We start from the raw sequence: 18,910 nt of genomic DNA, 5'->3' as shown, positions 1-18,910 counted from the left end.
GTCACCAACGTTTTAAAGCACAGGTCCTGTCCTGCCATTTTTCCCCACACAGAGCTTTTAGAACTACAAAATTTTTTATCTAGTTTTAAACCATTAGACTTCCTCTTTGCTCTTATTTTTGTGGCCAGACAATGCCCCAAGAGAGTACAGAGAAGAAACACATTAAGTTAACCAGTTTCAAGAACCTAACTGCACAAATCAAACTGACTTCACAACAAGTCTTCCTGACATCTGAGTTTACAGCATTATATAGGACACATGCAATCAAGTTAGACTATCTGAATATGTGGGAAAAGCATATGTAAAGCATCAGGTATATGAACTATCACTTATACATGACATTGGTTCTTAATATTAAAGCACAAAATAACTTGCAAAGCAGCTAGTAACTCAGGACAAGTAATTCCCAAACTCCAAGAGAGGAAACTGAATGATCAGAAATTGGCAGACATCAAGCCAGTAATATCAATACTCATGTAACATCAATTATGCAACAAATGGTAGACTGCAACACAGCCCAGCTTAAAGTCACTAGTTCTTACGCAGATACCTTCACTAAGTGCTCTGGAATTAGTGCTAACAGCATTCACTTAGCCACAAGGGACACTAAACTATCTTAAAACTGTTAAACTCCCATTTGAGGTCTATGTAACTGAATATACCTCTGCACAAGGTTCAGTAGAAGTTGCTTAAGACAAACTGATCAACTACATCTTCAGGTTCTCAGACAGCCTATAAACTTCCTATCAAAGATCTGAAGCTGGTGCTCAAATACACCACATTGTATGACTTGACGTCAAGCAAACCAGGTCTAGGGACACTTCCCCTGAAAGTCTAGCAAAGGGGTGAGAAGTTTTTAGAAAGAATGCCAGGAGATCCTCCCCCCAGCAATTTCAGTTAATGCCTGTGAAATATTTTTCAAAGTTCTATTACAAACTATTTTATGTACTCATGAATGTTTAGCAGTATCAAAGAGATTAATATTAGACTGAGAACATTACCTCCATGGTGATGTGACAGACTTCCTCCATTGGCAAGTATTTCTTCTCTAGCAGCCCTCTAAATTGGAAAGATAAGGTATTTACTCAACAGCAAATACACAAGATTTTTGGTTTTAGTGAAATGTTTTGCTATCATACTCATTTACACAGGTGTACAAAGTTTCAGAAGTAATTATGGTTCACAATACAGGTAAACATTTTAGTTCAGGTCTACAGATAAATATAAGTGGGAATTTTCCAAACAAACATTATTAAAGCCAAGACATTTCAAATGGCATCTGCTACAACAAATCTATTATTCCAGAATGGAATATTCTGGATCACTTCATCCTTGCTGAAACTAAAGTAGTCTAGTGGCTGGGATGCTCATCTAGAAGATCGTTAAGTGCCTACTGAAAAGGAAATTGCAATAAAAAAGTTTGAAAACAGCCTCCCCAGAGCAATTCAAGATCCTTATTCAGACCAGAGTTTAGACCCAGATCTCCAAGATCCTGGTCAAGGAAGTGAGGTACTTTAAAACTGACAACCCTTTCACAGGTGAAGTTTGTGGCAGAAAACAAAATTTAGATTTTTATGTTAAGAAATATATGAACACTTTCAAGCTCTAGAATCTTCTCTCTCATCCAGCTCTGATTACAAATAGTCAGACAGCTTAGAAGGCATAACAAAGAAAGCTTTCCTAAGCACAAGCACTAAATGTTTTTTCAGAAAAAGTGTACTTTTTTAGGAATAATGTATATAACCAGACCTATGCAGTCAGGTATTTTTTTCAGTCTACCACAGAGTCCATATACCTGGTTGGCAAACTCACTTTGTTAGGTTAATTTTAGTCACCTACAACAGAAGACATGCATCCAGGTGATCACACTACTAATTCCAATAAATGGCAATATTTAAGTATTAATAAAGTTTCATTAAATAAGCACTCAAGTATTACATTCTCCAATGCCCTAGATTCAACAGCCCAGAAGCCTCAGAACTTGTAGGTAAAACTTTGCATCCACTTGACAAGTTCAAGAGAAATTTCTAAAGAATAAGCACGAGAAGAATGACACCCTAGTTACAAATATAGACAATTTCTCCACAGTCCTATTAGCAATTTTCTAGTGCTGAAGTTTGAGCATATGAATCAAAAGGTAGAATGAAAAGAAGTTTGGCCATAGTCCTTCTATGTCTTAAGTATTACATCTTTAAGGTAACAAGGATTTTGGTTTCCCCTAACTAGGTAAGTATATTGTTTCACCAGCCAAAGTGTTAAAGCAGAGTTATTCCAGAGCTTTTAGGTAAACATTGAAGCAGCTTAAAACTGATCTAACACAGCAGACTTAGACCAGCACTTATCCAGGCCTAAACAGAAATAATCACAGCAGTTAATTCTCTGAAAAAGCACGAAAGACATCCTCACATTCATTATGCAGCACTACTAATAAAGTATGAACTTGATAGTTTTATATTTTAAAGACTAATTGAGTATTAAGTGAAAGAAGCAGCTTTGTAAAAAATGGAACTAAGGAAGTCTTGCTTCCTATGGATTTCGGTTTTATGGTTGATAGTTTCTGCCAACCAAGAAAAAACCTCCAGTTCAAGCTTTCCTATACTTTAGTCATAAGTATTCATTTACTGATGTCTGAAATAGTCACCTGGTAGTCTTTTATCTACTTGGTGCACTATTAGCACACACCTCTTTCCCTAGCTGCTAATGATCAAAGCTTTATGAACAGACTTTTGAGATCTTCTCCGCAAAATTCACTTAGCTTGGCCAATGGGTTTAGCATATATTATGGGACATCAGCTTCTCCCCCTCAATTATTGCTCTTATATACATTACCTCAATTTGTTCATAGACATGAATAGGATCACTAATTCCTCTGTAGTTAAAGGCAAAGTAGAAGTAGACACATGCACCTGCATCATAAGTCTGTGTCACCCTGTTGAAGAGAACTGCATTACAAACAAAGCTTTATGGTATTAAGCCAGCCACTATGTGACATTACACAATTTATAAGGTTACTTACCTTATTTAAAAGGGTAGAATCTTTTTTTTTTTTTAAACAGTTTTGTACCCTTCTTGCTCCTACTTCATGAGTTACTCAATACTATGATTTTGAGAATTGAAGCTCAAGTCATTACACTTGACTCTCATGCATATGAGCAAGAGTAAATGTCAAGACTAATCAAGTGCTACTAATCCCCTGAATTACCCACTCTTACACGTAATCCGCTTGCAGGTTAAAGAGGAAGGTCAAGATTACTAGTGTTTGTAATATCATTAACAGATGCACTTTACCTGCTAGCTAGGAAGTTTAATTACCTCTTCCTTAGTTCTCCTACTAATCAAAGATTCCAGAAATATTATTATTTAGGTTGTTGCATGGCTTACCTGCAAGTGGAAAGAGGAGCAAACTGAACACCCTTTTCTTTGCATTCTCTTACTATCCTTTCCTTTACATTCCTACAAAGGTCCAAAACCCTGTAACAGACAACATGTTAATACACAAAATCTTAGTATATGATTTTATACAACTTCCTAAAAAATACAACTTCAGCTTTGGTAATCTTTTTAAAGTAGTATAATTTAAGAACAGAAGATTGTCTTCTAGAACAAGTTTTAACTAGCTTAGATTTTGTTCTAAGACTAGTCCTCATCAAGACTTCACTAGTATTGCTTTTACTGTACTACTTCTGAATAGCAAGTTTACTCTGAAGCAGAGGACATAATGAAAGCTCTTTTCCATAAGGAATGGGAGTCAAAAGTGTTGGAGTCTAAAGTGTTCAACAGAAAATGGAGGTTACCTACTTCTGTATGTTTTGACTTACTTTCTCAGCAAAACAGCCTCAAATTTTTTGCAAAGTAGTTGACAAATACAGCTCACAGTAGAAAGCTTCAGAATTCTAAGGCCTTGTATACTCCACTAATACCATACACCTTTGGCATGTTGCAAGGCCAAAACTGGAGATACTCAAGCTGTGCGCTAGTTTGCCAGCTTGAAATGTTACAGTTTAATATGGCAATGAGCCATTAAACTTTGTCATAAGCCATACTTGGTTTGCTTTTTTTTTTTTCTTCTAGGGCAGACCCAGGCACATCCAAAGTGCTAGAACAATGGAAAGAAATCACTGTTTTTCAAATGACCATTTCTTCAGTTATATGTTCTCCCAAAGAAGTCTGTAATGTTATACTGTAAAACTCAGATTAAGACATTTTACACAGATTTAAAACTACTTTGTAGATTGACAGAAGTAATAAACAAGAGAAATTTATCCATTTAGTGAATAAGCAAGTACAGCTAAATATTTTATTCAATTATCTGCAACCTGTCAGGAACAAGGTAACTGAATGATTTATGGAAAATTACATAGTTCTTATGAGTCAAACTAGAAAAAGGTTTTGAAAGCATTTGCTTTGGTGAGGAGAATTTAAAATATTTTCTTAAATTCTTAGACAAAAATTCATTCTCTCCTGAAATGAGGGAGAGTCAAAAATTGGTGACTAAGCAGTTAGCATACTTCAAAATCTATAAAGGTAAAGTAAAATAAAGGGTAATTTTGCTTTAAAATTGTCCTCAAATTTCTGCCACCCATTTAAGATACTATACCAACTTTCAAAGCAGAGGCTGGAACTTACCACTGCCACTGAATTAATTAGCAAGGATACAGGCTTGCCAGCTTAAGTCACCACACTTTGCACACCTTCCAATTTGCATTAAATGCTGTAAAGCTTTGATTCAAATCACCTTAGATCCTGCTTAAGAGGTTTCTGGCTTACCAAATAGACAGAAGCATCCAAAGTGATTTCATATATTAAACTCTGTTGTGGTCAAGTGTTTCTCAACCATAGTTAACAGATAAAATAAGCCTAGGAAAAAGATCTTAATCTTGGGCAAAAGTTATCTTTTCAGTTTTTGTTTCCCTACATCACTGGGGGCAAAAAGACCCCAAACTTAAATATATTAAAATAATTCTTTTTTTATATTCATTACAAACTTTTCAGTTTGAAATACACTGCTGATCCCACACATATGGCTGCTCATCACACAATACAGTTATTGTCACCATTGTCCAGCTTCCTAAACTGGGCAATTTCAAGTCCTGAATTTGTTACAGTAAGCTAACCCAAGTAGAAATATTGCTGAATGCTTGCATACATCGCATTTACAAAACCCTGGTATGTAATTTACTAGCAGCTTTAGCAAAAACACACAGGTGCAACACTTGAGGCACATCAGGGAGCCTCTAATACACATAAGGCCTAAATCAAATTAAGTTTCCCCGTGAGCACACATGAGTTAGGAATAGTTTCAATGAAATCAAGTACAAGTTTTAAGCAATTCTAAAGAATAATCACAGTTTACCTATCCCAAGGAACAGATGTCTCAAATGATTCTCCTATTACATAGTAATCCAGGCCCAGGTCCTAATAAATAGAGAAAGGAAATTATCAGTAACATTCAGCATCAACATCTGGGATTTCAGTGTATGCTACATAGCTAACAATTGAGCAACTTTAGTTAGTTTGTACAAGAAAAACAGAAAGTCTATTTAGCAAAAACACCCATCTATCCCAGTGACATTAGTTTATATTTATGGAAATAGAGTAGCTCTTCAAAATGTTTATCAACTGTGTCTTTGATGTCATGGCTATAGCAAGACAACTTGTCAGACTATCAGCATGCCTACACTAATCAAATATTTGTATCACTAACATCAAGCCAAGAGCTCCACTGTGCTAACCAATACAATACCTAGTAGAAATATTTACTTGGAATGTAATTCCTAAGTAGAATAGAGACAAACATTTTGCCCATTTTCCATATAGCCTGCTGAAATAAAAGGAAATTCAGTGATTCGCCCCTGATTATAAAAGCCAGATAAAATCTAGCACTCAGGATATGCATACTATTCTGAAAAACAACCTCTTAAACAGTAAGATTCATAAGAACAGCTGCGGCAGTTCAGACTAAAGGTCCATTTGTCCTGGAATTCTGAGCTGAACCACAGCCATAAGCAGATGTCCAACAAAGAACAAGAGCTGAGTGAGCATGAGTAAAGTACTCTCCCAGCCTCCAATTACATTCAACCTGTATTTATAAGTCTGATCTGGTTTATTTAGCAACTGCTAGTGGATTCTTCAGTCTAATTTTCTCTATTCTTTATTAGAAACTATTTTCTTAACAAAAACATAAATTAATGTTTTTATGGTGTTTTGCAGATGAAGTTCCATAAGTAAACACTAATCAAAAATGGAAGAGATACAACCTCTGGGAGAAGTTTGAGATATCACCCAAGGAGACCTGCATTTAGATTTCAGAGAAAGCATCTTCAAAAAGACATTTCTAGGTTTTGTTCTATTAACAGAAGTTTCAGCAGGCAGACAAAAGATGACCTACCCGAATGTAAGCGATGACAAATGTCAGCATATATCCTCTCTGTCCATTATCTTCTCCTGCTGCCAAGCCACTGCAATTAACAAGAATTTAATTAACTTTACAGCAAAGTAGTCAGTTTGTAAAAAGAATTAGAAAATTAATACTTTGATTATCAAACATAGGTGCAAGTTTAGCTGTCTCTAAGCTGTGTTACAAATGTTGCGAATAGTAGGGTCTCTTCTTCACTAGAGATGAGAAGTTACTTCAGACCAGACCGTTAACTCTTTGCATTTCTCTTTTCATTCCATAATCTGAAGATGAATAATAACAAAACATTTGATGTCATCTTAAAATAATAGTCTTCAAACATCAGTCTTCAAAATAACAGTCTTCAAACAACAAAAAAAGAGCAGGGAAAACGGAACTAGACATAGTATATCCTTGATGTTCATTTACAGGAATATATGTAACACTTTTTAAGCATGTTGGATTTGTGCACTTGTATGCTCACAGGTCATGAGAGCAAGACTACTGACTTAAGATCCCAAAAGCGTAAGTGATGTGAATAGATAAAAACCAGAGACAACTCTAAAGCAAAAGGGAGGCTTGCTTTTGCTCGCCAGTCAAGTAAGGAGCATTATGAAAGTCTGTTTTAACAATTGGTTTCTGAGAACAACAAAGTGCTATGTATCTGTAATCAGTCTTCCTAGAAGCTTCCCTAAATCTGAGCGGGGGGCAGGGGGTGGAAATCAGACATCCTGAAGAAGGATAAAATTAAAGCATTTTAGACCATTAAACAGTTAAGCATTTTAGACCAGGTTAAACTATTAAACCCTTAACTAATAGACTTAACTGAGCAGCACAGACAGCACCATCTTCTAACAGACAAGTTTCCCCCCCTTATCAATACACCATCTTGAAATACCAAAATACAAAAGGATTCACAGTTGAAGCCTTTTCTTGCATACACCATTAAAATAACTAAAATACTCTTTAAGATCAAGAGCAATGCTACTCTTATCAATGAATGTTAGCAAGCTGCTCACAAGAAATATCACTTTTATAAGCTATTATAAGTGGTAGAATGAAAACACAATGAAAACAAATTTCAGAAAGGATAGCCTTGAAATGGATAAAACAATATTTACATATATTTGAATAGGTGAGACTAATACTAGCAATAACTTTCTTAAGAAGAAAGTATATTTTTGACAAATCATACTTTTAATGCTGGTTTTCTATCACAGTTAATCAAAGCAGAAGGACAGAAACTACCTGATATTACTCAGCCTGCCACTCCAATGAATGTTTTCTGTTCCTTTGTAAGAATGGAAAACAGTCTGTGGGACAAAAATTCACTGCATTCCTTTAACTAAACACAAGCTCCTCTTTTAAACAAGCTTCTTATATTCATATGCAAAGATTTAATATTACCCTTATGATTGTCTTCCCATTCTGGAGTTAAAACATAGGGTCTAGTATTGCAAAACAAGCAACTTCTATGTCTATAAACAATTACAAGGGCTAGTTCCCATTTTAATAACATCAATTCTATATTTAGTCAAGTACTTATTTTTCTGCAATACACAGACAGCTGAAGTTTCTCAGTAAAGTTACATATTAAGAGTTAGTACAAGCTGTATTTATCAAAGGGAACATTCAGTAGCTAATTAATTATTGCCATTTCAAACTAGTAAATTGAGAACATGTCCATACAGCAATCGCTATAAAAAATATGGTAATCCTATTTTTTCTCGAACAGTTTCTTCATATGAAGAAGTTCTTTGAAAAGCATACCCAAACTTGGTGGCAATATCATAGACTTGCTTTTCATGCTGAAGAACCTTCTCTCTATCACCCTCAAAGAGCAAGGTAGCCACACACAGTATGTTGGGATCAAATCCTTTAAACTGCAAAGAGAGAAAACTTTGCATTATGTCACAGCCTATGTGATAGAATACAAGCAATGAGTTTTTACTTTTCAAATACACAGCATGTGCTCTGGTTAATAAGTGTTGTTGCAACTAAGAGGAAGGATTAGGAAAAAAACATCTTTCAAAAATTTACTCCCAAAACAATCAAGTTTTTCCTTGACAGGACACACATTCACAAGCCCACTGAAATAACAGATTATCTGTCACCTTTTTCTCCTGTTAAAAAGCAGGATAGACATAACAGCTGTCTACCTATTCTGAAGAAAGAACAGGTCCCAAATGCTTTGAGCAGTAGGGAGACATTTGTATTTTATCAACTATTCCTGTATTAAAGCAGGAAGATGACTATAATGACCATACATGTCACTGCTCTCAAAAATCAGTCGTATCAGCAGTGTGCCACAGAAAATCTCTATGCTGGGAAAAACACTATGGAAGGAAAATAACTTCTAAACTTGTGGCAGGGAGCATATCCCAGTGGAAATGGGAAGATATGGCTTTGTTTCAGGAGTAACAGTCAAGAGTGATATCTTCACAATAGGTCCAAAAAGTAAGAGCCTTATTTATTTTCTGCATACCTTTATTTATTATTTAGCTCCAGTGAACTACCACTACTACGCAGGTTTCAGACAGAATGGAGATGAATATAAAGTTGCATAAAGTTTATTAACTTTTTCCACAGTTAGAAAGGGTAAAAATTTATGATTTAGAACATATTCTTAATATGTATACTGACCAACAATTATTTTTTTGAAGCATTTCCCTTTCCAGTGGGATTCATCTCTTCCAGTCTCCACTCTGCTTGTGGTAACTTGTTACTTAAGCACCAAGCATGGTTATATGAAGTTACATTAATAGTCAAGAGATTCAAATTCATCCTTTATGTGCAACAGCTATGCTGCAAAAAATCCCAGTTAGTTGCTATTCCTTTTATTATTTCCTTAACTGAACACATTATCTGTACTAGAAGTTAACGTAAGAGTACCAGGATGATCCAAAAAACAGCAAGGAGACCAGGTATCTTAGGGTGGCTCAGTCCTCCAGCCAATGATCTCATATCTGTACAGTGATCCCCAGAAACATCCAAATTAGTATTTCTCAAAAGGATATTGCATCCTACCACTCCCAACAAGGGAACACTATGAAAATGACTGCGAAACAGAATATACCTCCCCAGGCAAAGGATCTGTCTTAGCCATTAGTCCTACAAAAACAGCATAGCTAGCATAATAGAAATAAATATTGTTACTACACTGATAAACTCCAAGGACAGGAATAAAAAAGGTCTATTAAGATGCTGTTTACAGTCCCTTGTTGTTCTAGAACCACTTGTATTTCATCTAGTATGAATCATTTCATCTATTCTGCCATCTTTTGGCTGTAATGCTCAGCTAACACCTTACAGTTCTCTTTAAGAGGCATTGGAAGAACTAGCTACAGCATGAACTACTAGACAAACAATACCTAGAGCATTCATCTATAAGTGAACAGTCCCAAATTACATGGAGGACTGTAAACCACAAAAACTTTGTCCCTATTCTCTGAAGTGGTATCAGTTAAACAACTACTCTGTTCAATAAAAGAATGAAGTGTTAGTCTGGTGTGTTCTGTATGCCGATGTTTGGGGGTTTTGTTTGTTTATTTTTTGTTTGGTTTTGGGTTTGTTTGGGTTTTTTTACAGGGAGGAATTCACAGATGAAATAAGCATAAGATGGATTTGAGTATCTTGGTCCCAGTAACACCTGCAATATCAGTCTCAGGGTCATTAAACTTGCTCCTTTCTCTACTCCTACATCCCATCCCAGCTGGGATTTTCTCTGAAGTAGCAGTTGCTCATATACACCAGGGGACTGAGCCCTGACATAAGAGCTCCAGATTGGTTACCAACCTAGAATCTCTGCATCAGTATTACTTAGCATTTCTCTCATTTCCCCATGTTCTTTTTCTCCTGCAGAGCTGGAAGAATTGGAATTGGCATGCAACATCCCTTGGTGATACAACATCCCAAGAAGCAGTGATGCTTGTTGCTGACTACAGAAGCAGTAGATATTTCCAACTAGGACCGTTTCAAACTGACAGCAATCTTGTTGCCAAAACCTTTACTATTTTAGATATTTCTGCACTACAGTAGATCAAGGAGGGAAGGCAAAATTTTTGTGCTATCTCTAAACCTAATAGGTATTCCCTAGAAAAAGTCCCTAGACACGTGGCATTTTCTACTTCAGTAGCACAAGAAAATGCAGCAGAATCAACACTAGCCACTGCCTCTCAAGTAAGTCCACTCCTTGAAGTCAGTCAATATTATCAGATCAGAATGGAATGTTTACCTCCTCCTACCTAAGTTACCTAAATCCAGGATGATGCCATTTTCTACATTTGAATACCCATATTTGCAGGAACGCTCTAGTCAGCTAATTTGGAGGGGAAAAAAAATCAATAACAAGACAAATTATTTAATACAAAAGCCTAGGTAAAATAATTTTAGTACCAGATAATTCTGGATTAAAAAGGGTATTCATTGGGATGAATTCTCAAAAGACAAAAAACTAATTTATATGGGCAATTCAAGACATATCTTGAGGTTCTCCCAAAATTCTAGTTCATTGTAAAAACAAGGTAGATCATGTCTTGACAAAATCTGCGAAGAGGAAAAGATAGTAAAGTGTTAGCTTCTCTCCATCAGGATTAACTGATGATCAGTGTGATCTGCAAGCTAGATAAATTGGTTCCAGCCTTACTCTGTCACCAACTCACTATTAGATAAGGCACACTAATCTCATCTACAGATATGACCAGTGAGAACAGCTCTCATGGAATAACTCCTCAAATAGATAATCTCATTTTGAATTAAACCACCTTGATAATCTTAAGTGATACTGAAAGCAGGATCTGTTACACTCAAACTCAGCTGCATTAGAGACAGTATACCAAAAAATCTCAAATTTTATGAATAGCATGCCAAGTTCCAAACAGTATTAAACCCCCAAAGTTACCTTTGTGATGTAGAATTTTTTCAGTCCATCCAAAAATGATGTAAAAATGGAAGCAACTTGTGGTTTAAGAGCATGACCTTTGGCAAAAAGTGGAAAAGGGTATGTTAGGCAAAAAGTACTCTTAAAATTCCTACTTCAATGGGCAAATAAAATATAGCTTAGTAGTCAAAGTTGCAAGAATCACTTGGAGCACTTTGATTATCATAAAGAGACTTCACTCTACTCATTTAGAAGATGATTTAAGAAAAGGTTTTCATTAATTTTTTTTTTAAAGGCATACATACAACTGCGCACAAATACTTCATTTGACACTTTAATTAAGGCTGCCCTAGTTTAGACCTTCACAAGTATGTGGCATATGGAAAATTTAAAAGAGCACTTCATTAGTTTTTAACACTACAAAACCTGAGCAAAATCAGTGACCTTTTTTAAAGTTATGCCAAAACCACTGAAACCAATAGCCCAAAATGGTACAAGTTAGGAGTTAAGCAATTTTTTCTGTAACGGTTGTGTCACTTGTGCAAAATTTTCTACATAAAGCTATAATTGCTTCCTTAATCACATACAGGGAACTAAAATTACCAGGATATATAAATGGTGTCTTGGAGTCTGTTAAATTAACATCTCTGCCTCAGGACTGGGTTTAATTGAGATGAAAGCCTTTTACTGTTTGTTCCATTGTTTTTAGTCACAAGCAACTTCTGAATTCCCATTACTGCTTCACTTTAACAGTCTTGCATCTGGCCTACATGCTGTGAGCCCAATTCATAAAAAAGTTATGCACCATTTACATGATACTTCCTTCTAAAATACTTCACAAAGTATTTCCTCCTGAATAAAGCATGAGCTTCTGCAATTGATTACTCTCCCTGCAGATATGAACAAACCCCAAGGAGTACACCTCCAAGCACACTTAAGCAAGCACACAAAAAAAGCACCGGATAGCAGAAGAACACGAATTTATTAAACTATAATCCGTAAAAACTACTGAATTTAAGCCCACTTAATAACAACTACAAGAAAAATCTGTATTGACACAGCTGAAACTATGTTTTGCGGGTGACCATACAAGCTGCAACCTCAGATCAAAGCTAAAAAGTAGAAGAATGATTTATTCAGTGTTGGGTTTAAAGCTTGTAAGTGGTCAAACTTCTTCCCAATTAAAAAGAAAGAAAAATGCATCCGCTTTCTGTTGTACATGTTAGAGAAACAGTATAACACAATAGTGACCAAAGCAAGCAGCAAGGCTTGCTGGGCTCTCGGGTCTCACAAACTCTGATTTCCTTGGTTTGAAAAACAAAGTTCAACTTTGTCAACACCATCATATTAATGTCATTTGAAGTCAAGATTCATCACTGAGGCTTCTGTCCAAAAGAAGTTTCAGAAATTCTGACTTGTTCAAGGGATATTAAAATAGAGGTTTTCAAGGTCAGTCACACTGTACATTTTCATCTTCTGGTTACAATCAAAACAGCATGGTCTCAGCAAGACCTTCAAGTTCTGTAAACTATTAGCTTTTGGGTAGTGGAACTTTAGGTTCTCCTCGAGAGTGTCTTGAGCCAGAAGACATCTTTTGCCAAATTTCCTACAGTTTAAAATTACAGCTTTCCTTAAGAATTGCTCAAAAATGATTGCTCTGCATGTCTGACATTGTCCTATTTAGGTATTTGAACTAGTCAAAATTTCACAAAATTTGTGTTCAGTAACCTTCTAGTAGCTTCATTGACTTTCTATAGTTAAAGCCTACAGCTTAGTTCTAACTGCATACACTTATGACATTTACTACACCTGAGCTTCTTTTAAAAATAGACAGCTCACTTTTGACGTCATTGCCCCTCTCCCACCCAAACAATAATTGCCACATCAGAATATTTTCAAAAAAACTCCTACTTCTAAGGAATTTATATACCACTTGTGATGCTTTTATGAAATTTAAAGGAAGCAACCAACTTCCCTTCAAAGTAAGGTGCCTGCGTTCTGATTTTTTTTCCACAACCGACTTCTCATTAGTACTCTTAGCAAGAAAATGTTTCAAGTACTATATTGCAAAACTATCATCTCTGCTCCTTTACAGCACAACAGAGGAAGTGCCTCCAGAATTTCAAACACTCCAGTAGACTACATGCCAAGAATGAAAAGGTAGCAAAAAAATCACATGTATTTATATGCAGAGCATGGCTCTTTACTGACTGTTGTAGTTGATGCTGTTTCCCCAGAGACAAAGACAGGCTTCTGTTTCTGAAAGTACACATTATGGCACTAGCTGGAGTTTGAACTTCAGTTCATTGCCCTCTTCGTCTAGTTTTGAGCAAAAGAATTACCACCCAAACCAGACTTAAGCTACTAAAAATCAAGACCTTTGGAAACAGATATTAGTCCAAGAAGATCTACATACTTACCAAACTGAAACTGTGCATTGTCAACAAGGCGAATTGATGCAGGAGCACATCTCTTGAGGACAAAGTTAGGGGAATGAGAGAGAGGAAAAATAAAAATATTACATACACAGTTTTGCTGAAATTCATGACAATCAAATTTTCATTGAAAAATAGCACACAAGAAAGCACACTTTGATACCAGAGACCTATGGCCATCATCATCATCATTGAAAAGGGGTGACAATAAGCTTGTTTTCACTTGAATAGCAACATCTATTAGGTATATCTAGGTATAATGCATTGAGAATTTTCAGTTTAACCTCAAGCCAACATAGGATTAAGTCCAAACATCTTTGACCTTCAAGTATTGACTGTTTTTCTAAATTGCCATACGCACTAAAGATACCATACTCTATTAGAATATCAAGCTTAGGTTGCTATGTAATCAAGTATAAACATATATTACAAATCCATTGAAAGTCTAATTGTTGTGGGTTAACCCTGGCAGGCAGCTAAGCACTACACAGCTGCTCACTCACTCCCCCACAGTGGGACAGGGGAGAAAAATCAGAAGGGCAAAAGTGGGAAAACTCATGGGTTGAGATAAAGACAGCTTGATAAGCAAAATGGGGAAAAAAACCCAACACCAAAAAGCGATGCAAAAAGCAATCAACTACCACCAACTGACCAATATCCAGGTAGGCCTCAGGCAATGACAACCCCTGAAAAACTCCCCCCCTCCAGTTTTATTTCTGGCTATGATGTTATATGGTATGGAATATCTCTTTGGTCAATTTGTGTCAGCTGTCCCAACTGCATTCCCTCCTGGCCTCTCATCTGCTCCCAATCTACTTGCTGGTTGGAGGAGAGCAAGAAACAAAGCCTTGACACTGTGTACACACTGTTCAGCAATAGCTATAACACTGGTGTGTTAACATTGTTTTCTCACAAATACAAAACATAACACCACACCACATGGGCTGCTATGAAGAAAATAAACATCCCAGCCAGACCCAGTACACTAGTGTTCTGCCATCAGACTGCAATTAAAATCCGTATCTGCATCCAATCTTGATTCTGCACTGTACAGAAGTTTGAAAACCAGTAAGAACAGCTGCCTTCAATTAGGAAAGCTTCTGGTCATACACATGCCTACACTGTGTAATCTGTGATGGCCATGTCCAGTCATACTGAAACATATGGCCAGAGGAATATGACAAAGCCTGAATTTTAGGCTAGTCTTCATCATATGGATACGGAAGTACTCCTCTATCACTTGGTTGGACATGTGCGACCAAATGTATATTAATGATATGATGGAGGGTGAACAATAGGAAGGATGAACATGAACTACAATAGCTCACCAGGCAGGTTGACAGAAGAAAGCTGGATGAGTGGTTTTAAATGAGACCAATCCACCCACAACCTGCAGGCCGGTTATTCTTACATTAAAGTAGACCAATACAGACAAGAAACAGCTTTTCCAGATAGCAATCATTGTAATTACTACCAAGATTGATGCAAGGGGCAAAAGAAGAAAGGAATAAGTAGTTCAGGCTCAAGTAAGCAGTGAAACAGCAGCAGCAACAGAAGCTTAGAAATGGAGCCACAGTAAATGGCTAATAGTCCCTTTTTTTTCCTTTTCTAACTAAGGCCATAGCTAGGGAAAAGACACTAGTTCCTTAATTGACTTAAAATGTTGATCAGCCATATGATTAAGCATTCCCAAACAGTCTGTTTAGGTACCTTTAACAGGAAGAACAAGCACTAGCAGTAGAAGCACTGGCAGTAGGACTGGCAAGTGCTGCTGACTAGCATATACATGTCATTCACACACACCAGTTTGAACATCTGGCTTGGAACATTAAGTCATTAATTAGACCAATCACTTGAAAAAATGTAAAGCTGTGTTTAGTTTGGCATTAATTAAAACATTTCTGAAATTACTTCCCCAACTCAGGGTATATTCCACCATTCGTAGAAATGACTTGATATGTTTTGCACAGAGCAAAGAAAAGTTAGACTAAGACAGTGACAAAAGTGGCTAGCCAGTGTAAGATTTGCTTGGAAGCACAGCCATGAGGAAAAGCATTATGCAATTTGGATACCCACATCTGAGTTTTGCTACCTGAAACCATCTGACCACACTATTCAGAAGGCTGTTTAAATACTACAGTGTAAACACAATTCCACCTCAAAATATCCAGCTCACCTGAACATGTCACTGTGCTTCAAGAAGTGTTTTCTAAACACAGGCCATATCCTCCCATTGCATGACTTTTGTTCCTTTGTCACTTCAAAACCATAAACTTAACTGCCTTTTACTTGCATGCTACAAATTAATTCCTTTAAATACTGGTCCCTTTTACATAGTCCTGAATTAATCTGAGGATAAAGCTCTCTGTTGAAGGAGATGCAAAGCTGAATTTTCTGTGCTGAGATATGCAAATAACTCCCACTGAAAAAAAGCCATTAAAAGACACATCCACAATTTGGCTCAGAATATCAAGCAAATTCAGAACATGCTCAATCCTCAATTGCGTAATTTCCAAAAGCCTCATGGACTATATATACTTACGAGGTTCATATTATCTCAAATCCTTTTATCAATTGCCAGAAATACTAGAGCATCCCTAGTGCTAGAATCTATGTTCTTGAAGGAAGTCAACATCCAGCTTTTCTTTACCTGCTTTGCCACTTCCCTTAAGCAGGCCACCCCTCGCTCAAAATTGGGGAAGACCACAGAGCCATACTTCTGGTATTCAGGGACTGGGCGAATCTTTATCGTAACTTCAGTAACCACTCCAAGAGTTCCTTCAGGAAAAAAGAGAAACTGAGTAGTGTTGCAAGATATACTTCTTGCAAGTTACCCAGCTTAACTGTTTACCAGGATATAGTAAGTTAACGTAAGTCAGAAGTCCCACAAATTCAGTATTGCAGTAGTAGGTGATTTATTCCTTACTATTTACATGGTGAATTCTTACAAGATATCCTCTAAATCATGATGTTTGTTACTAGACTTGTAGGCTAACTCCATAGATCTGTTTTAAGCACTGTTCAGAGTTGCTGAACTTCACAGTCCTAATTAAGGTCTCAATGTATTATCCCAACACAAGAAATTCATGCCTGCATAATGCCACTCAGACACACTGTGAGCCACAGCATTAAAGATGTTCAAATCATCAAGCCATTACAGAAGCTGCATTAAGATGCAGTTATGTGAAATTACTGCGTTTATACCTTCAGATCCCATAATGAAGTGATGGATATCAGGTCCTGTTGACATGCGAGGTACTTGACAGTTTTTTTCTACTATTCCTCTTGGAGTTACCATTTTTATATGAATCACCTGTTTAAACAATATGCAATGACTATAAATACTAGCATTAAGCACAGATTTTTTTTGTATGATATTTATTTTCTACAAAATGTATATTAAGCTTGATACAGTTCAGCTTTGTAGACTTTAGACATTCTGTAGGCAGCCCCAAGAACATTTGGGATAACCTGAAGACTGTTACCAACAATTATTTCTAACACAGCATAGTTTGCCCACACAACAGATTGTTTCCAGCTGTTGGCTACATGCATGCAGTTAAAACTGTTTTCTCAGTGTAGACAGTACTTTATGAATACTAGGATTTTAATCCAGATCATACATAGTACTTCATAGGAAAAAAGTGAGGGTTTAAATTTTGCTTTAGAACTGCTGCTTGACAAAGTTAATATAATTCAGTCATTGGTTGCTACAGAAATGTTTCTCTTCAGAGGAAAGACAGAAGTAAGCTTTGTGAAATAGATTATTAGTATTAAATCTGCCATAAGACTAATACATATGTAAGGCTAGAAGGTTGGTTTTTAAACAATTTTTTCAGTGTTATTGCTTCCAGCTTTATTCATGTACATGCAATACAGAGACCAGATTTATTTTTTTTTAATCCTTTATTCAATTATTTTATACTAAGGAAGGGTAGGTTTTGTTTTGTTGGGGTTTTTGGGTTTGTTTTTTTAGTGAAGCCTTTAAGTGAAGCAAAATTACTGAATTTCAACTGATGGCTTTAAAACTTTCAAGCACAGGTAGCTAAGTAATTTTCACCCTGCTCTGAGTTGTTCAAGAATTTCATTATATGCATTTTACAAACTGTTGATTCTGCAATAAGTGGATTTTAGGCAGCTTATATAACACACCATTTCTAGATATAACATTTCCTCAGAAGGTAAACGCTTCCCTGAAGCTTTCTCACTAGGCTATTTTGAAACTCATGAACTGTTCCAAATCAATTTTTAATCCTATTTCCTCCTAATGAAAATTTCAGAAGCTGTTTTAGCCTGAAGTTATGCTTCCCTGATAGAAAGGCATTCTGCTTCACATCTCCCAGTACAAGCAAAACTGTACCGTTCAGTAACACTTCAGGCAGTAGGAGAGACAACACTTTGGAAGTGCTGGTAGTTTTAGTTCAGCCAGGCCTACCAAATAAAAACTGTGTAGTTCCTGCCAAGCTCAGTCACTGACAGTAAAGTGTCTCATCTGTACACAGAACAAACATATCTGAACTATGAGCTGACAAATAAGCCTGAGGTGATGGGGATACATTACCTAAAGTGTGCTGCAGGAAAGAAGGAAAACACCCACATGTGTGGAAGGGCTATTCTACAAACTGTGACAGAAAGCTGGACGTTTGAAGCAAAAAGGCAGGCAAAATCTGAACAGTGATGATTTAACTTCACTATATCAATGTATTTGTTATAACAGAAAAGGTAGATTTCCAAATCAAAAAATATGCTTTAGAAAACAGATTACTTAGGTTAATATAAAAATGAACCATTTTAATGCTTAAAACAGATTCAAGAGTAGAATACTGCCATTCCCAGTCCATTGCTTCCTTCCTCACGGTTCCTACAGACCTTGTGGTGGCATTAGATTTCACCAGTGTGCACCCACACGGTCAATTAGATCAGCCTACTGATTTGAAAAAAACTACTAGCCTAGGAGGAGGTAGGAAGGTGGAAAGGAAGGTGGAAAGAGCTAGCTTGCTGTCAGAGTTAGATGATCCAACTAGACAACTTCAGGAACACACAACAGGTAGGAGAGAACATGGACCTTTTGGAATCACCCTAAAAGTTTGACAGGATTATTACACTGGATTAATAGAGAGCACAAAACAGTGGGAGAAAGCACCAGAGTCAGGACAGGGTGACAATTCCTTAAGCTAGCCAGTGAGTACCAATTTTAGATCA

At 36.5% G+C, this 18,910-nt stretch overlaps 1 protein-coding gene across 1 annotated transcript in view; it reads right to left on the bottom strand.

Annotated features, from left to right (window-relative positions):
* The window catches only part of AGPS (alkylglycerone phosphate synthase), a 61,952-nt gene that overhangs the window by 10,548 nt on the left and 32,494 nt on the right, over positions 1–18,910 (bottom strand). Inside the window, exons 10-19 of the mRNA XM_069781535.1 lie at positions 16,913–17,021; positions 16,359–16,486; positions 13,694–13,745; positions 11,295–11,371; positions 8,165–8,277; positions 6,389–6,458; positions 5,354–5,415; positions 3,382–3,471; positions 2,830–2,929; positions 1,002–1,059 (exon numbers count right to left, since the gene is read on the bottom strand). Of these exons, the coding sequence (XP_069637636.1) occupies positions 1,002–1,059; positions 2,830–2,929; positions 3,382–3,471; positions 5,354–5,415; positions 6,389–6,458; positions 8,165–8,277; positions 11,295–11,371; positions 13,694–13,745; positions 16,359–16,486; positions 16,913–17,021 (859 nt within the window). The remainder of the gene's footprint in view (positions 1–1,001; positions 1,060–2,829; positions 2,930–3,381; positions 3,472–5,353; positions 5,416–6,388; positions 6,459–8,164; positions 8,278–11,294; positions 11,372–13,693; positions 13,746–16,358; positions 16,487–16,912; positions 17,022–18,910) is intronic.

This window comes from Haliaeetus albicilla, chromosome 4, assembly GCF_947461875.1.
Source record: "Haliaeetus albicilla chromosome 4, bHalAlb1.1, whole genome shotgun sequence".
NCBI classification, from domain to species: domain Eukaryota; kingdom Metazoa; phylum Chordata; class Aves; order Accipitriformes; family Accipitridae; genus Haliaeetus; species Haliaeetus albicilla.
The sequence above is the reverse complement of the archived record's forward strand: the minus strand, read 5'-3'. Positions and strand labels throughout refer to the sequence as shown.